Below are 17,414 nucleotides of genomic sequence, written 5' to 3' on the forward strand. Positions count from 1 at the left end.
AAATGTGTGGAGTCCCTTTCAAGTGGAACTGTGACCCGGTGGAGTCGCGCTCGGCTGACTCAGTCCCACGTGAGAGATGGCAAATAAGCACAAGACGCTGACCGCGTTGTAGGACCTTAAAGATCTTTTCAGAACTTTCGGTTTTTTATTTTATGACCTTGAGTAAGTCGCTTAGCCACTCTGGACCTTTTCCTCATCTGTAACTAATAGCTCCAAGCTCTGAAATTTTATGATCCTACAAATTTAGCAATTTTGTCTTTGAGTAACTTTCCTGCAACCTACAGATTCATCTTTTTGTGTTTTCTGCAGTAGATATTTTCTTTACCTACATTTATAAAACCAATTATTTTAAGGCATTACATTTAAAAAAAGATTTTTATTTATTTATTTGAGAGGGAGAGAGGGAGTGAGCAAGAGTGCAAGAGTTGGGGGAGGGAGAAACAGAATTTCCACTGAGCAGGGAGCCCAACGCAGGGCTCTATCCCAGGACCCTGGGATCATGACCTGAGCCAAAGGCAGATGCTTAACTGACTGAGCCACCCAGGCACCCCAAAGCATTACATTTTAAAGAAAAGGAAAACAAATTTACTCTTGATATTTCTACTTGGCAAAAATTTTTCCTCATTTCAGATTTTGGTATTTCATATAAATATTTATATGACATAAAATATTATAACAGGTAATGTGCTTCATAAAGCAATTCATGTTTTAAATTTCGAACTGTCAAACTATTAGGTCAGATTTCACTTTCCCACATGTAGGATTTATTTTTGGCTTTGGCTTTAAATATATAATTTTCACCGTTAGGCAGAATAAATGAGGCACACGATGTAAGCTTCTCGGATACCATCTAGAACTCCTTCGGAATTCGTAATACTCATTCTTAAGATATAAGAAGGATTGCATGTTGTTTTACTGATTGAGTGAGGCTGGAATAGCCTATGCATTTTATTTATTTGTGGCAGCAAATACCATATGATTTGGTGATAAGTATTGCCAATAAAAAAACTGAAGGCAAAAATGGAATCGAGTGTTTGAACTGCATAGACAAATGTGGGTTAGAATTTGGCATAAGTTGCTGATATTGTTTTACAAGTCACAACTTGGTAATACGTAATATATAAAAGCACAACATTGCCTTTATTTTACGGTCTATCTCCTCTACATTTATTCTGCCTGAGTATTATTCACAAAAGAGTGGACTTGTGTTTGGGAATACAGCTCACATCATCAAAACATTTGCCAGATAATACTAGACGGAGCAGGACAGAGGATCTGTGTACCAGGATGTGGTGCCGGGTCAGAAATGTCTCCAACAGTTGGGACACATGCAATTCCATAAGGCTGAGTTTGTATCTCCCTAAATACAGGAGTGAATCAAACCTAATGGTTTCCATTGCAAGGGCTTTGAGTTTCTTTTCCTTTCAAAGACAATCATTTCCTGGCTTGTTTCACAGAGGTAAGCCCTTATTCCTCTACTGCTTTGTTTGCTAATTGTTTCTTCCCAACTATATTCAAGTTTTGTGAGGATGAGGGAAGGTGTCTCGTTTAATGTTTTCTATAGCTTCCCCCCACCTGTAGGAGTGTGTAGGGCAGTTCGAAGGTGTTCTGTAAACACTTAGCCATTGCTGACCAAGCTGGGTGGGGCTGTTCATCAGCTGCAATGGTATTTGAATGGGTCAGTGGACCCGCTGGCTTTCCCATTGAAACTAGGTAGAGACTGGGAGTTAAGAGCCCAGATGTTGGAGCCAGATTGAGTTCAATTTTTCTCTCCACTAAATGTACTAGCTTCATTTCATGCTACAGACTGGCATTTCTGCATATGTGAAGATGTTTGCTTCTCTCACGTAGTGCTTATCCCCTAGCTGTAGCTGTGTGGACGGTTTCAAAATGGCACTAGTTAATGGCACAACTATGATAGTGAGGTTTCCTGGCACAATTTAAGAAAGCCCTACCACCTTTATTCTTCACAAGAGCAGGTGATCAACTCTCTCTATTCAAGGAGAAAAAGGAGACAAGTGAATGTTTCCTTTACATTTATACAGTGTGTTGCTTTTTTTCCCCCCGAATGGAAAGACTATGAATAGGAGCTGAAGACTTAAGCTCTCACTCAGGATCCTTTCAAATTTAAACAATTTATTAAACCAGAACAGGAGTGTATGTATCCACAAAATGGAGATGAGATATTGTAAGAATTGAATTAGGTATGTGTTGGGGAACTGAAATGCTATATTGATATAAGATATTGTGAGTGAAGATTCTTCTATAAATTGAGCTTTCTTCCTGAGTGACCTTTTGAAGTTTTCCTGGGCCTGGCTAAAGTGAAATGTTGTGGAACCTTGTTTCGTACAATTCTGCCAGCTTCTCTTAGTTCATCCTTATCTCATGGAGTCAACGAACACAGTCAGAGCTCCTACAATGTCCAAAAGAGACATAGTGGTTAACCAGGTGAACTCTGAGATTTGACTGATTTGTCTAGAATCCTGACCCACCACAGGCTGTGTGTGACCTTTCCTCTCTCTCTTTCTCACCCGTGAAAATGGGGATGATTAATACCCCTCGCAAGTGTTAGGCATAGTCACAGAACCCGACAGAGTAAGTACTCAATACTTGTTAGCCGAGAGTAGTAGTGGTATTTACCAGCCATAGAGGTGCTACAGGAGAGACAAAGTAAGGGGAACACAGTTCTGTCCTAAAAGAAGCCCTCAGCATAGTTGGATCGAAGACAAAGAAATGTCTGCAGCAAAACAGGAAGAACAGCTCATGATGAGGAAGCTGGAGTGCAGTGAAGTGAGAGCTAGATTTGAAACCTAGCTCTGCCCTGATCATTTGTGCCCCAGCGCAAGCTGCTTAGCTTCCCTTGGCTTCTGCTTTCCTTTCTTGTCGGGTGGGGATAATGAAACCTGTTTGGGGTTGCCATAAAAATTACGTGGGAAAAAGAGCATAGGGAGGACGTGTGATGTGAGATGGCTCATGCGTAGCAGGGAAGCAACAAATGACCAGGAAGATGTTAGGAAAAGGTGCTGTTTGATGATATATGGCCAATTCCCACATTTACTGGGAGACAGTAAATCTACTATAAGAGTTCATAGGAAGGAAAGATCAAGGAAAGCTTGACTTGGGAAACCTGCTACTATTTGCTTCAAGGAGGGCAGATCCTTTCTCAGAGCAATTTTGAGAAATCCTCTTTGACTTCTTAGTGGACTACCCTACGTATTCCCCATTCACTTCTAAAATTTAGCAGAAGTGATAAAACATGTAGTTTTCTGGAAAGAAAAACTTCAGGGCTATTTGTTTTATGTCAGGAGTGACAGCTTCCCCTTGCAATTAATTTAGATGCATAAGCTTTCATTCCACCAGGCAAGCTGGACACAAGGTCCAGTGTTCCCTGCCTTATATTTTTCTGCATTTCTTCTCTTGGATACATTGTAACATTGCTTGTGGCAATTTGTAGCCAATACAGACTGCAACTGTGAACACTATTTTAAGATTTCATTTTAAGAAAAATTTCAGTGGGTGAAATCCAATTCTTTCAAAGCTACTTAATTCAATTTCTTCCATATTAGCCCTGAACTTAGAAAAAAAATTTTCATCCTAAATACCGAGTTTCATTTTCTTTTATTTTTTCTATTGCTAAACTTTTTTCTTTTTTTTTAAGCCAAGTTTTTGGTTGATAGGGAGATAACAGCTCTCTTCTCTCTACTTTGTGTTTGGCTAGGTATTTCAGAACCCTGCTAGATTTTTTTTAAGTGAGGCAATGTCTACATGTTCCTTAAAGCCATCTTCCCTACCAGGTGCATGAACCTATCATGAACTTGTGAGGATTTACATGGTTTTAATGCTTTCACATAAAGCTCCTCCTTTGTCATTATTTTATGTTTATGAGAAAGTAGTCTATCATTACCTGTATTTTATGGCTTTTAAATATGAAAAAATATTGAGTATTTTTATATGGAGATTGCTATAACCAACTGTATCTAATTTGAAAAAGGCCTATACAACACTTGTAAACGTAAGCACACAATTCTATTAATATGTCTGCAGTTATGTCATAAATATAATTCCTAGTTTATGTACCATATACATTTACATGAAATTTTAGAAGCAAAATATTTAAAATGCTCTTCTATATTGGTAGTCAGTTATCCTCCTTTAAGCCTTTTTAAAGTCAGACCCCAGATGAATGCTAATTTGATTTCTCAGGGTATCTTTATTATTCTAACGATTACATTCTGCTAACATCTTCCAGCTTTATATTGACTGGTATCTGAAACACTATTGATTGAAAAGGTGTTACTGTCATGAATGACTGAGGGGTAACATGAAACTATGTATCCATAGCCTACAATGTCCAAAAGAGACATAGTGGTTAACCAGGTGAACTCTGAGATTTGACTGATTTGTCTAGAATCCTGACCCATCACAGGCTGTGTGTGACCTTTCCCACCACAGTCCTCTAAGGAATATTACGTTGGTACTGTTTGGCTCCAGTGTCTTTGTTGTGCTCATCTACTAAAGGATGGAGAGGAAGAAGGCTAAATTGATGCAGGTAAAAAAATACCTGGAGTTATCTCTGAAAGAAAAGATCTAACTGGAAGAAGGGTGTTGGAAATGGAAGGAGGACAGCAGGAGATTGCCAGGTAGGGAGGAGACCGAGGAAGCAGGAGGGAGGGATTTCGCAATAGCTAAATGCTGTGGAGTTCAGATGAAACTGATGGGTTAATAACATTGTAAGGAGAGACTCTGTGTGTGTTACATCATATAATCCACCCCTTCCTGCTCTTTTTTTTTTTTTTTTTCTTTAAGAGAGAGGGAGAGAAAGATTCCCAACAGGCTCCATGCCCAGTGCATTAGCTCCCGCCAAGGAGCTCATGCAGATCTCACAACTCAGAGATCGTGAGCTGAGCAGAAATAAGACGTTAGAGACTTAACCCACTGAGCCACCCAGGTGCCCCCCACTCCTGCTCTTTAAGAGAACTCAGTGTAGACTTTGACATCTTTATTTTTCTTAATCATTTCCACTGAATGTAACATTTGATGTAGATGAGCCTTACAAGGCAGACACGAACAGTCAATTTTATTGAAGTTTTAATATTTATTTGAAGTAGGATGAGATACGAAATATGACAGTGAAAAATGAAATGAGAAACAAATGCAAGAAAAGTGTGCTTGCAATGTTGGCACTGCCCAGAGTGGATTTGTCTTGGAGATATACCAGATTGGCTGCTGCATCATAAATATAATATCAGCTCTCCCTCTATCATAAGGAATCGAATAGTGATCATTTCTTAAATTCCAAGTAGTTTCTAGTAGATTTATTACTACACGTGGAAATTCACAAATCACAAGAATTTAGATGTTTATTTTAAATGATTACTTTTGTTTAGTGCTTTCATCATCTATTTAGGGGGTCTTAGAAGGAAATTAACTTTTTTTATTACAAGTGCTTTATGTTCAATTGTTTAATTAAGCCTCATAACAACTATGTGATTTAGGTGGCATTATTTTCCCCATTTCATAATTGAGAAAATTATGGTATAGAAATGATAATTTGCTCAAGGATTATCTGATAATGAGTGATGGGGCAGGGGGGATTTATAGTACTGTTTTTTTTTTTTTAAAGATTTTATTTATTTATTCGACAGAGATAGAGACAGCCAGCGAGAAAGGGAACACAAGCGGGGGGAGTGGGAGAGGAAGAAGCAGGCTCATAGCGGAGGAGCCTGATGTGGGGCTCGATCCCATAACGCCGGGATCACATACTGAGCTGAAGGCAGACGCTTAACTGCTGTGCCACCCATACGCCCCTATAGTACTCTTTTTAATTTTCATAGCATTTTGCTTTCTTTTGAGTTCCATGACAAGTTGCTTTTTCTTACTATACAAAGATTTTCCCTTTTGTTTTTAAATCTGGAGGCAGCTTTTTAAGCCGAGCTCTCAGCAGACATGAACATCTGGGCTTGGGTTGCTTTGTCTAAGGTGGGATTGCACTGTTGCTCGATGGGGCGTGCTCAGAGGGTAGAGAGTGTCAAGGTGTTCCTGGCAAGGGGCAAACATGGAACCAGCAGAACAATTTGTACAGAGTTTTACCTTTTCCTTTCCAACCCTCTCATATTTTCTATTTCTATTTGCAGGGCACCCCTGCTTAGCCCAGCAATTCTCTTAGCTTGATGGCTGCCATCTTGGCCCCTTATTCACCACCCTTCCCTTAAAGAAGGTTGAGTTGGGGAAAAAATGAGTGTGGACTGACTGCAAGAAATTAAACTTTGGATGAGTTAGTTGCTTCTTCTGAGCCAGCATTCATTTAAGAATTTTAAAGAAGAATCCTGGGTGGGACCTAAGCACAAACCCTTCAAAAATATCAGATACTGTTGCCCAAGCAATTCACTCAACATTTTATTTCAATTTATTGTTTAGGAAGTGTTTATTTATTTATTTATTTATTTATTTATTTATTTATTTATTTTAAAACAAATGATTCCGTTTCTGTGCTCCCTGTTCCCTCATTATTCACTCTAAATGTGGATCTGCATGGGTAAAATATCCAGGCATTCTATCTAATGACGTATAATGCTACGGGTTGCATTTATGTAGTATTGGCAGATACTAATCCCTTTCACATTCATTCCCTTGGTTCTGGAAAGAACCCTCTGACACAGACAAGATATTATCTCGCCATTTTACAGATGCTACAATAGAGGCACAGAGAGAAAAAGGGACCTGACGAAGGCTGACTAGCTGAGAGAGTCAAGACTAGAGCTCAGGGCTTCAGAATCCTGCTCCCGGGCTCTTCTAGCAATGCAGCACGGGCTGGACCACAAGAGGAGCAGGGTGGAACTGTTAGGACTTAGTCCAGAGTTGCAGAGCTGGTCAGAGGAAGGAAATCACACTAGAGGGCTATGCTGCTCCCCACACTGTTCCAGGTACCCCACTGGTCACCAGCATTTGGTTTAATCAAAGTGTGGTTCTGGACCAGCAGCGTCAGCATCCCCGGAAGCTTGTTAGAAATGTAAATGAATGAGACTCACCTCAGGCCCATGGGATGGGAATCAGAACCTCTGGGAGTGGTATCTGCATGCTGCTGCTGCTCAGTAAAGGTTGAGAAATGTTTTAACTAAGGGATTCCCTGGCTGGATTGGTTGATAGAGGAGACTACTTAGATATTTCACGTTTGTGTCCTCTGGGCGGATCCTAGTACTTTTAACTGGTGCTCTTTGTGAAGCGTTATGTACTGTCTTGTCATACTGTGGGGCAGTATCATAACATTTTTAAAACGGTGGAGACTTCCAGTTATGGTTATAAGTCATTACTACTGGTATTCAACTTTTTTGTAAGTACAGAGTCTTGTCTTCTACAAAAGACTAAATTCCCCAAGCAAGAAAATCATATTTATATTCTTTTGATGCTTAGCATAAGCTTCAGAAGAGAATTGGTGCTTGAATCTACTTTACTTTGGTAAGTCTTGCCATTAACTACTAATGACTTTGATCTAAAGGCAAATATGTTTAGTGTGTGACTTCCCTCATGTGTGCATATTTGCTTACGGGACTTACAGGCGTTAAGTGCTAAACTTTATTAGTTTTATTGTTTATTACATATATATATACCATTATAATCATATAGAATATATATCTAATACATAATATGTATATGTATTATATATATATATGTGTGTGTGTGTATATATATTATGTATATATATATATATACACACACATATCTTTATTAGACATATGTTCTGGCCCTGGCCCTGAAGCTTACCACATATGAACTTGACTTAGTAAATTCTCTGAGCTTAAACTGACTCATTTTAAACAGAACAACATGGATACTATGCCCATTTCATAGAGACTATATGAAGATTAAAAAGGATAGAGGGAGTAAATATTTTCTAAGAACTACAAGGTCAATATAGATAGATCATGCTATCTAACTTTTCTTTTGAACCTTTTACATTTTTCAATCTTCTACGTTTGTCTGCTCTCTTTTTTTAATATAAAAGGAAAAGGTAAGTCTGAAGTAGAATGAAAAGACTTTTAAAGTGACGGGAGTCTTGAAGCATGTAATCTATGCATCAAAAGACTAGAATTGACTCTGGTCCTTTTTCGTGTGTTTGAATGATGATAATGAGAAAGATGCTAACTGGCACTTCTCAGATAAAGCTGCAAGACTTAACTTACAACAAGAGATATTAGTGTTGGGTGGGAATGACAAAGAACTTTGCAGTCATAAGGGCAATGTGTTCCATAGCAAGGGTCCAAGGAAGGGGGCGATAAGTCTAGTATCAGCTCAACTGCCTGACGAGGTGGGTGCCCCTTCCCGTGAGAGTCTGGAAGCGACTCTCTGGAAGTGGAGTAGAGTGCTAACAAAAAATTAAAGTGTAAAATGTTCTCTCGTACAAGTATTTGTGGAACTAGGTTTAGATGAAGTTCATCCATTTCTTTTTCTCCTGATATAAAAACTGGCAACTTGAAAGGTTGAAAGATGGACAGATTGATATTCTGATGATGTGTTGTTACACTAATCACTTGTGGATGGTGTGCAAACTCTGACATCAAAAGTACAATTATTCCAAAAGAATAACTGCTAAATAAGCACTCATACAGGCGTCGCTTTACGATTTTGCTTAAAAAAAAAATCAGGGCCAGGCAATGTTATTTTTAATGTACTATACAAAAACTGTCATTATCTATTTCTGGTCAAATTTTTTGAATTTTGTAATTTTTCCAAGTATTAAATATTTTAATCTGGAAGTTGACAAAATTACAAATGAGAAAAATCTCAAAATTTGTATTACGGCTTTGTAGTATAATGTATGGCTGCTTCTCTTAAGTTCAATTCCTAGAGAAGCTATTTTTCCAGATGACTAGCAAAATGATTGCTGAAATGCATTAATTAACCTTTATATTCACATAAAAGTGTTTTGTGAGAACAAATGTACACAAAATGTTATCTTTAATCATGGCTAATAAAAATGGGTTATATAAACACAGGTTTTACTACTGCAAATGTCTCCTTGACAAATGACAGGACCTGATTCCCTTATTAAAAGATAATTAAAAATGTTTCACAAGGGATTCAGAGCCTTCCTCTTGCCTGCTTGCTTTTGAGGTAATAACAGGAAGAGTCTTGAAGTAATATCTAATGATTATATTAAATGTGGATGCCTGGGTGGTATATCTCTTAGTTCTAGATTTATTTCATAAAACAAAATATTAAAGTTAAATATCTAGTGTCTACAAAGGGAGGTAAAGGTCCATTTTAAAATGTGATAGCCATGATGACATTGATTAGATCAAGTCAAGATTTTTCTTTCCAGAACTGGTCATCATGGTGTATCCACATCAGAAGTCCCTGCTGCTCTCTTAGCTGAGCCTTCAGACAGTCGTGTGTTCCATACATTACAACCCCCAAGGTCTCATAGTTCTTGTTCCCTCAAAGCCTAAATCATGGCAATTATTCTAATAAGTCCCAGGTTAGCAATTAAAAGTAGTCATCAGTTTGAAGGTATCTCCCCTTTAAAATGAGTCTGTGCTAAAAAAGGATAAAGACCATCTCAGGCTTGTTAGACAAAATGGCAGTCTCACAGGTTTGACCTCCATGGTGGGAACTACTCCCACATGGAACATTCGTGAGAGTAGCCTATACTGGTTAAAGGGACCGATTCTGGAACCAGGGTGGCCTGGGCTCGAGTTCCGTATCTAACTGTGTGGCGTTGGGTAAAAGTCACTTTGCCCCTCTGTGCCTCAGTTTCCTCATCTGTAAAAGTGCTTACTTTTTAGGATTATTGGATGATTAATGTAACTAATATGTGTAAAGTGCTTACTGACTAACATATTATAGATGCTCTATAAGGACCAAGTCAATCAGTAAAAATCATTTCTTATAGATACTCTAAAATTTATGTCTATGCCAGAAAAATGAATCTTGAAAGAGAACAGTGGCAGAGGAAAACTGTTGGTTGACAACAACAACAAGAGCAACAACAAAGGAATGGGTAACCTTGAGGTTTCATCCAACTTCACGTTGCATAATAGTATATCCTACGACTCTGGGACCAGTGTTATTTGGGACTATGTTTTTAGTGCCCTGTTTGGGAAACGTTCTATTTCCATTTTGAGATATTTTATGTATAGTATAATTTTGTAGGATACATTTCCAGAAATGTGGTAATGCACCCCACTGAATGGGAGCACTGACATATGGGGTTTTTGGTGCTACTCTTTGAAGACTAGTTTTTTTTCCTTTCAGTTGACTTTCTTAAAAAGTTAGTATGGAATAATGGAGGTCCTTTATTGGCTTAAGTAAGGAGAAAACACATACATACTCTGTTTTCAATTATGCAGCCATACTCAATAAATTATTAATAATTTTCTCATGTGGAAGAAATTCTCTGTTAGAATAATTTGGAAAGTAACAAGTATGGGCTATGTTGAAAGGCAATTTTAGTGCTGTTTAATCTGTTTTAGTTTCTACAGTATGTGGAGTATTTGTAGTGAATTATCTATATGGCAAATGGGATTAGCTATATGACAAATAGAATTAGGCAAATTTTCGATTATCCCATAACTAAAAGGTTGTGAGTCAAACTCTTTGTTCTGCACATTGTTTTGTAAATAACAGTGAGCTAGCGTATTGATGTATCATCTTTCTCGACTGTGCCATTTTTCTTAGACAGACAGACAGACAGACACACACAGAGCCAAATCCTCACTTTCCACATTTCTCTTGAAGGTCTTCTGCTGAGTCCTACAATATGAATATATTTTAAAAAATCCAATTAATAGAGAGTGATGGCAGAGAACACATAACTCCCAGAGGAATAAAATCCCTAAGAGTATGAGGGGGAAGTGAAATATTCTGTAAAGATTGCCATGCATTTGAAAATATTAAGACCTAATACCAAAGCTTATTATGGGAGGAACACATCTATCACAATTCTGTTTCTAAAACTGACATGTTCGGTGGTTAGAATCGGCATCATCTGGGAGTTTGTTAGGAATGCACAATGTCTGGCCTCAACCGGACCTACTGTATCGGAATTTGCATTTTAATGAAAATCACAGGTAATTCATATGCACGTTAAAGTTTGAGGAGCACAGTCATATGAAACTATTAATTATTTTACAGATGGATTATAGTTACATGAAACACAAGAGAAAAAAAAGTCCCTGCCAATGCAAACATGGGAAAAAAAATCTACTTTTAATGATCCTAAAAATTAGTTTATGCTTGGTTTTGGTACACCCTCCTCAGTATCACTTTGTACCTACGTTTTAACTGCTAGCCTACAAACTCCCTGAAGGGGGGCACTGACATTTGGGCGTGTCCCCAACATCTTGAGCACATTTTAAATAAATGAATAAGTAAACAATGTTTTTGTTTAATTTATTCCTTTATTTAAACATTAAAACATTCTGTTCCTAAATAATTTTGCTATTACTCCTGATCATTTTCTACCATTCATCCACTACAAACTTCCCAAAGTAACATAAATGATATTATAATAGCAATGTAATAAAACTGGAAAGTAAAGTCATAAGAGAATGACTAACCAGGGTTAACACCCATTTCCATTCATTTTATCGGTCTCCTTGAAAAGGTGCACAAACCCTTTTCATCCAGTAGGGTAAAGTATGGCATTAATTTATTGAATAAACAATTGAATGTTCCAGATTTAAAAAAAAGATTTTATTAAATAGTTAGTATTTGAAACTGAGTTAAAAAAAAAAAAAAATCAGTCACCTACGGCTTTAGAGAACTAGATTGCCCTCTAGTGGGGTGAAAGCTAATGTGGACTCCACGGTTTTCCCGTTGAAAGAACTAGGAAAGAGAACCAGCCTCAGTTCTGGAAACATCTAGTTCATCAGCTAATTTGGTATTTTCTTCTTATGTGGAAAATTTCTTGCATTTTTCATATAAGGTCACAGATGCTGTGACAACAGAATAGTGTGTGTTTCTCCAAGAAACAAATAGGAAATTGGTTTGAGCTGGAAGGAGGTTTCAGCAGCTTGGGAGTGGCCACGCCCAGAGCAGGGAGCCACCTTGTGAGCAAGGAGCTCCTGAGATGAAAGGGGCATAGAGTCAGTCCTGTTCAGTTAGACTAAAAAACACAGTGGTGATTGATAAATCAGGAATTTTCCTAAAGATGGTCTGGATTCATTAATGACAAAAATGCTCAATTAAGTGTGTGATCAATTCACCTCCCATTTCATTTTTAACTGTACAGATTTAACTTGAAATTCTGGATGATAGCGACGACTAGATATTCACAGAATTAAGTAACTAATGTGATCTTACATTGCAGGGTGGGAAACTATTTTATTGTGTGAATTGGCTTTATCCACTCTGAAAGGACTGACAGGCACTCTGGAATTTGAGCAAAATGTAGCCTCTTGCAGCCTTTTCATCACAGAGAACAAGGTATTTGATGGGAGACACACTGGGCCAAACGACCGAATGCTTCTTCCACCATCTATCCATTAATAATTTTTAAAATCCCCAAATTTGGCCAAATGACCTAATGCTTATTCCACCATCCATCCATTAATAATTTAAAAAATCCCCAAAGTAAGTAAATGTGTTTTTAGTGCAACAAATAAAATCCTGCTAAAAATGTTAAAGACTAAGAGCAGAGGCAATTGTTCTAACAATAAAAATACTCCCCTCCCCCTTAGCATAGAATAATTTACTACAAATCTGTAGGTCGATTCACAAAACCCTTGAGAATTGTGACTGAAAAAAACTCCACATTAATGTTAAAAACCATACACTCTTAGTTATTTATTACCTTAAAATATATTTTCAGAGCATTTTAACATGTGTAGACAAACACCACCAGGTATATTAATTTATACCATCATATTAGCTATTGTACAGGGCTACACTGGGTCACATAATGCTTATTGCGGGCTCAGCTTACTCAGCTGGTATTAACCATATATATAATTAATTGATGAGCTACTGCTATTTTTCTTTCAGTTTGATCTTGCAATCCTGACCAAATCCTCATTTTCCCACTTCCGGTTATTTATATATCCATTTAGAAGGTGCCCACTTCATTAGAGTAGATAATGGGGAATACTATCTGCACCTAGTACAATCATGCTGAATAATTGTTTAATGAATCAGGAAAAAGCACCCACCCTGGTGATTAATTGATTATGCTCTGCAACTGAAACGATCACAAAATCCATTATTTTAGTATTGCAGAGGTTGTACTTCTATTCATGATTTGCAAATACAGCTTACTCATGCCAGAAAGGACCCTTGCATTTGTTATATTTTGGGTGGGATTTTTATTAATGGGATGGTGACTACCATTTCACGATCCAGGTTTCTGTGCAGAATTGAGACTGTATTAAGAATGAGCAATTGGAAGAACAGTTTCAAAAAAAAAAAAAGAAAAGAAAAGAAAAGAAACAGTTAAAAATTTGTGCATAAGCTATATATACTGATTGATAGATATGACCTTATGGAATACACAGTGAAGATCGTAACATCTCAATTATATATGTATAATTTTACCCATTGCAGTCACAAACAATTATCTGCCGAGAATTTTCCAGCAATCTCTGGCACATAAACCTTACCCTTAGTAAGCACCTGCACATAATATCCGACCCACGAGAATATATGTAATCTAGACAGGAATTGAAAATACATTCGCTTTATAATGTAAAATGAACAACAGGACAAAAAATTCTTTTTTTAAGGGGTGGGAGAGAAGGAAAGGAAGAGTGGAAGGAAGAAAAGTGCGTGCAACAAGGGTTAATAATCCTTAATCAAATTCAATCATTCAAACCTTTTGAACAAATAAGGCCATTGAGTCATGAAGTAATAATAATAGTAATAATAGTAATGATTTGAAATAATACTGATAATGATGTTTGTAGCCGCCCTCCTGCTGCAGAAACCTCTCGGTGGGGGTGCAGAACGCAGAGCGAGATCGCCCCCATCCCTCATTCTGAGAACCTTTCTGGACTTGGGGGTGACTCGCATAGTGTGGGAAGCGGGGGTAGCTCAGGACACTGCGCAGAAACCCGTCTCCTGGACTGCACCCGCGGGGGCGAGCGCCCAGCTCGGGGGAGGGGAGCGCAGGGCGCGGCGCTGGGCTCCGCAGGGCTGGCAGCGCTCCACGCGCCGGCTCGCCAATAGCGCCCCCACCTGGCCAGCGGCTGACTGGTCCCGGCCGCAGATGGGAGGGGTGGGGCCGAGCCGCGCCTTGCTCGATGAGCGAGGGTCCCTTCTAGAGAGACTATCCAAAGGGTCTACGTCCCGGGAAATGATAGAGAACCCCGCTTGGGCCGAGGGTTTCGGCTGGGGGAAAGTAGCCTGAACTCCGCGGGCTGTGGGAGGGCGGGAAGAGAAAAATCCTCCCCGTACGCCTGGGAAGGGGTCACCTCTGCGGTCTTGCCGCCGGCTGGGGTGGGGCCGCGCCTTTGTATGGCCGGGCGGGGCTCCAGCCAGCTTTTCTGCAGAGACACCCTCTTGGCTGGGAAGGGCTCGGCGCCAGGACTCAGAGCAACATCGGGTGTCTGCGCATAGAGAGGGGGTGTCTGGTCTGGACTGCGGGGCTGAAAAAAAGGGGCTCTAGGACTGCAGACCGTTCAGCTGCCCCTCTCCAACTCCGTTTCTTCGCCAAACCTCGGAGCCCGAGGTCTTCCCAGCACCGCGGAAAGGGTGGGGCAGGGCGGAGCTGTGCAGGGCGAGACCTGTCCATCGCTTTTTCCCTTCTCCGCATCCCGCACCCGGTCCCGGGGGAGGGGTGCTTCCAGCTGTCACCAGACCTCGGGCCCCTCCCTGCCTGTCCACCCCGGGGGCCACCGAGCGCTGGAACCATGGGGCACTTAGAGGCGCACAACCAGCTGGGGATCTCTGTGTCTCAACTGTTTCCCTGATACATAGGTTGAGCCTATGAAAATTGCCATTATTTGGCCCTGTTTAACCTAGAAGACGGGTATTTCACGTGGCTCAATTTAAGAAGTTGGCCTCTTTTGTATCCGTATTATTATATCTACACTTATCTAGGTTCCCTAAGCTTTTACCCAAAACGATCAATGAGCTCAAAGAAGCCTTTATCCGCGTCAAAGTCTAGTCACCCTATGCAATATGGTTTTGAAAAGAAAAATGTTAATCCACTTTCCCCCTCTTCTCCGTAAAACAGAACAATGAGGCGAGGGTGGGGAAGGCAGGGGCAGTGGTCAGGTCTCATTCGGGAAGCCCAGTCGGAGTCAGGAGTGACAAACGCGGGGCGTGGCGGTGGCGCTGCTGTCCTTCCCCCTCCCCAGGGCTGGGCTCCTGGGTGTCGCGCTGCGCTCCCCACCCGGCCCTCTTTCGGCTGAAGCTGCGGCACCCGGCAGGGGGGAGGAGTGAGAGCGCCGGCGCGGCTTCACACAGGGTGGGGCCGTCCGCATTGTGCGCCCAGCGCTGCAGGTGCCTCCCCCTGGGACCGCTCGTCCTCACACAAAGAAACCCCACCCCAGCGCCTGCGAAACCGCTGTCCCTCCACCCCTCCCCACCGCGCGCTTCCCCGCCCCTGCAGCTGCCCACCCGCGCCCTCCATGCCCTCCCCGACTTCCTCTCTCCTTCCCCTCCCTTTCCCTAAAACAAAGGAGCGTAGCACCCCATCCCCCGCCCTGCCCTCCCCGCACCGCGCCCCAGGACTAGCGGTTTTTCCGACGAGACAATACCATAAAATTTGCCCGGTTCTCCACCCGCCCCCCGTCTCCACCCATCTTTCAAACAACCTAGAAGGGACGGATTTGACTTCGCATTTTTCTTTTCCCTTTCCGCCACCTCCCTCTCCTCTTCCCCATTTTCTTTTTTTAACTAGAGAAGAAATAAAGGATGTTACAAAGCACTTTCCAAAATGTCCCTTAACCCCATTTAAGGCAAACAGTAAAGGTAGCTCCCTCCCCCCACAATTGAGCCCTAATTTTAAACATGGAAACAGAACAAATTCTCTTCCCGTGGGAGGGCAACTTACCTGCTTCTACCTTTCAAAAGAAAATTTTAGTTTCAGATTTCCAGGGACCCACTCTTTGCCCTTCCCAAACCCCCAGAACTGCCTCCGTCCTTCCCGGTTCCTGTTTTACCATTAACGTCTTTTTCTTTATAAAATATTTCCGAATGCCTTCAAAGCTCTAAGAGAGGTGAGAGGTGGGCACCAGGTCGAGACGAGGGAGAACGAGGCGCGATGCCTTACCCATTGCTGTTTTAGCCATTGTAGGGATGTGCAGATGCTGAGCGGTGGCGAAGGCGAAGGGTCCAGCTACAGCAGCGGAGAGAGCGAGAGAGAAGACTGAATAAGGCACTGAGTCTGCAGAGTGGGACCGTGCGAGAGAAAGAGCAAGAGGCAGGAGCCCATGAATAATTATCACTCAGAAGCTCAAGCAGATTGGCTCCCAAGGTCCCCTGACATGACTCCCGCAGAGTCAGAATCTCCAAGCATTAAATATTGATCGGCCAATGGTGCTGGAGTATAAAGTACCAGAATGCAGTTTGAAATGGAAATCAGTCCTTCCCTGGCAGCTCCCCCCCGTTTTGGGGGCCTGATAGTACAGTCCAAGTAGAGTGGAGCCTTAGCCCAGAAGCCTCCTAGGAGCTAAGAACTGGGCTGTGTCTACCTGGGAGCCAGAAGGATTGACTTTGTTCACACATGTTTTATCACACAAATAGACATAAAAAGGGAAAGGGATTTAGAGCTTTGAGAAGTCTTCACAACATGCTGACTATTGGAAACATCTGTTTAAACATTGTGGTTTTACTTGCTCATGTTTTGTCTTTGACCTTTGGCCTTTACTTGCTCATGTTTTGGTAGTTCCTAGTCTCCCAGGGTGACCCCATGTCTGGCTATGGTGGCAGCTTGAAACAGAACTGAATTATTGTCCTTTGTCTCTCAGCACAGTTGGACTCAGATGTCTTGGACTCTTGAAGGTCTCTCAGCAGAGTGAGGCCTGGTGTTTTCTACTCTTGGCAACGAAGGAAGGGGCTGTCTGGGCTGTTGGGAATAGGGACAAATAGTTCTGGTCTACCTGGGGACCTCATGCAGGAGGATGAGAGTCAGCTTCCTGTGCCTGTGTCTTGTCCATCTTGTTACAGGGCAGAACCAGGTTGGCTGATTGGTTTGAACACTGGGGGAACCATAGGTGGGTAATGCCATTCTGTCTTGGAGATGTAGGATTACATGGATTGAAACTTCAGTGACATTTGCAGGTCTCAAAGGAGAAACCTTTATACTGAAAGCTTCACGGAGATGAAAGGTGTGATCTGGAGCATGATTTTTCAGAGATTCAGAAAGTCCATTGATACAGGCCAAAGAAAGATGTGTTCAGGTTTCAGGCTGAGCAATGAGGTGTGTGAGGGTCTCCTAGGTCAGGAGCAGAAAAGTGACCTTTCTTTAGAGAGAAGAC

The 17,414-nt window shown here is 41.0% G+C and overlaps 1 protein-coding gene across 1 annotated transcript in view; it reads right to left on the minus strand.

Moving 5' to 3' along the window:
- STMN2 (stathmin 2) overlaps positions 1–16,338 on the minus strand; it is a 50,052-nt gene extending 33,714 nt beyond the window's left edge. Inside the window, exon 1 of the mRNA XM_045805644.2 lies at positions 16,208–16,338. Coding sequence (XP_045661600.1) covers positions 16,208–16,226 — 19 coding nt within the window. The 5' untranslated portion in view covers positions 16,227–16,338. The remainder of the gene's footprint in view (positions 1–16,207) is intronic.
- Positions 16,339–17,414: the final 1,076 nt, after the last annotated feature.

Source organism: Ursus americanus, chromosome 9, assembly GCF_024610735.1.
Source record: "Ursus americanus isolate L20-20 chromosome 9, mUrsAme1.1.p, whole genome shotgun sequence".
NCBI lineage: Eukaryota > Metazoa > Chordata > Mammalia > Carnivora > Ursidae > Ursus > Ursus americanus.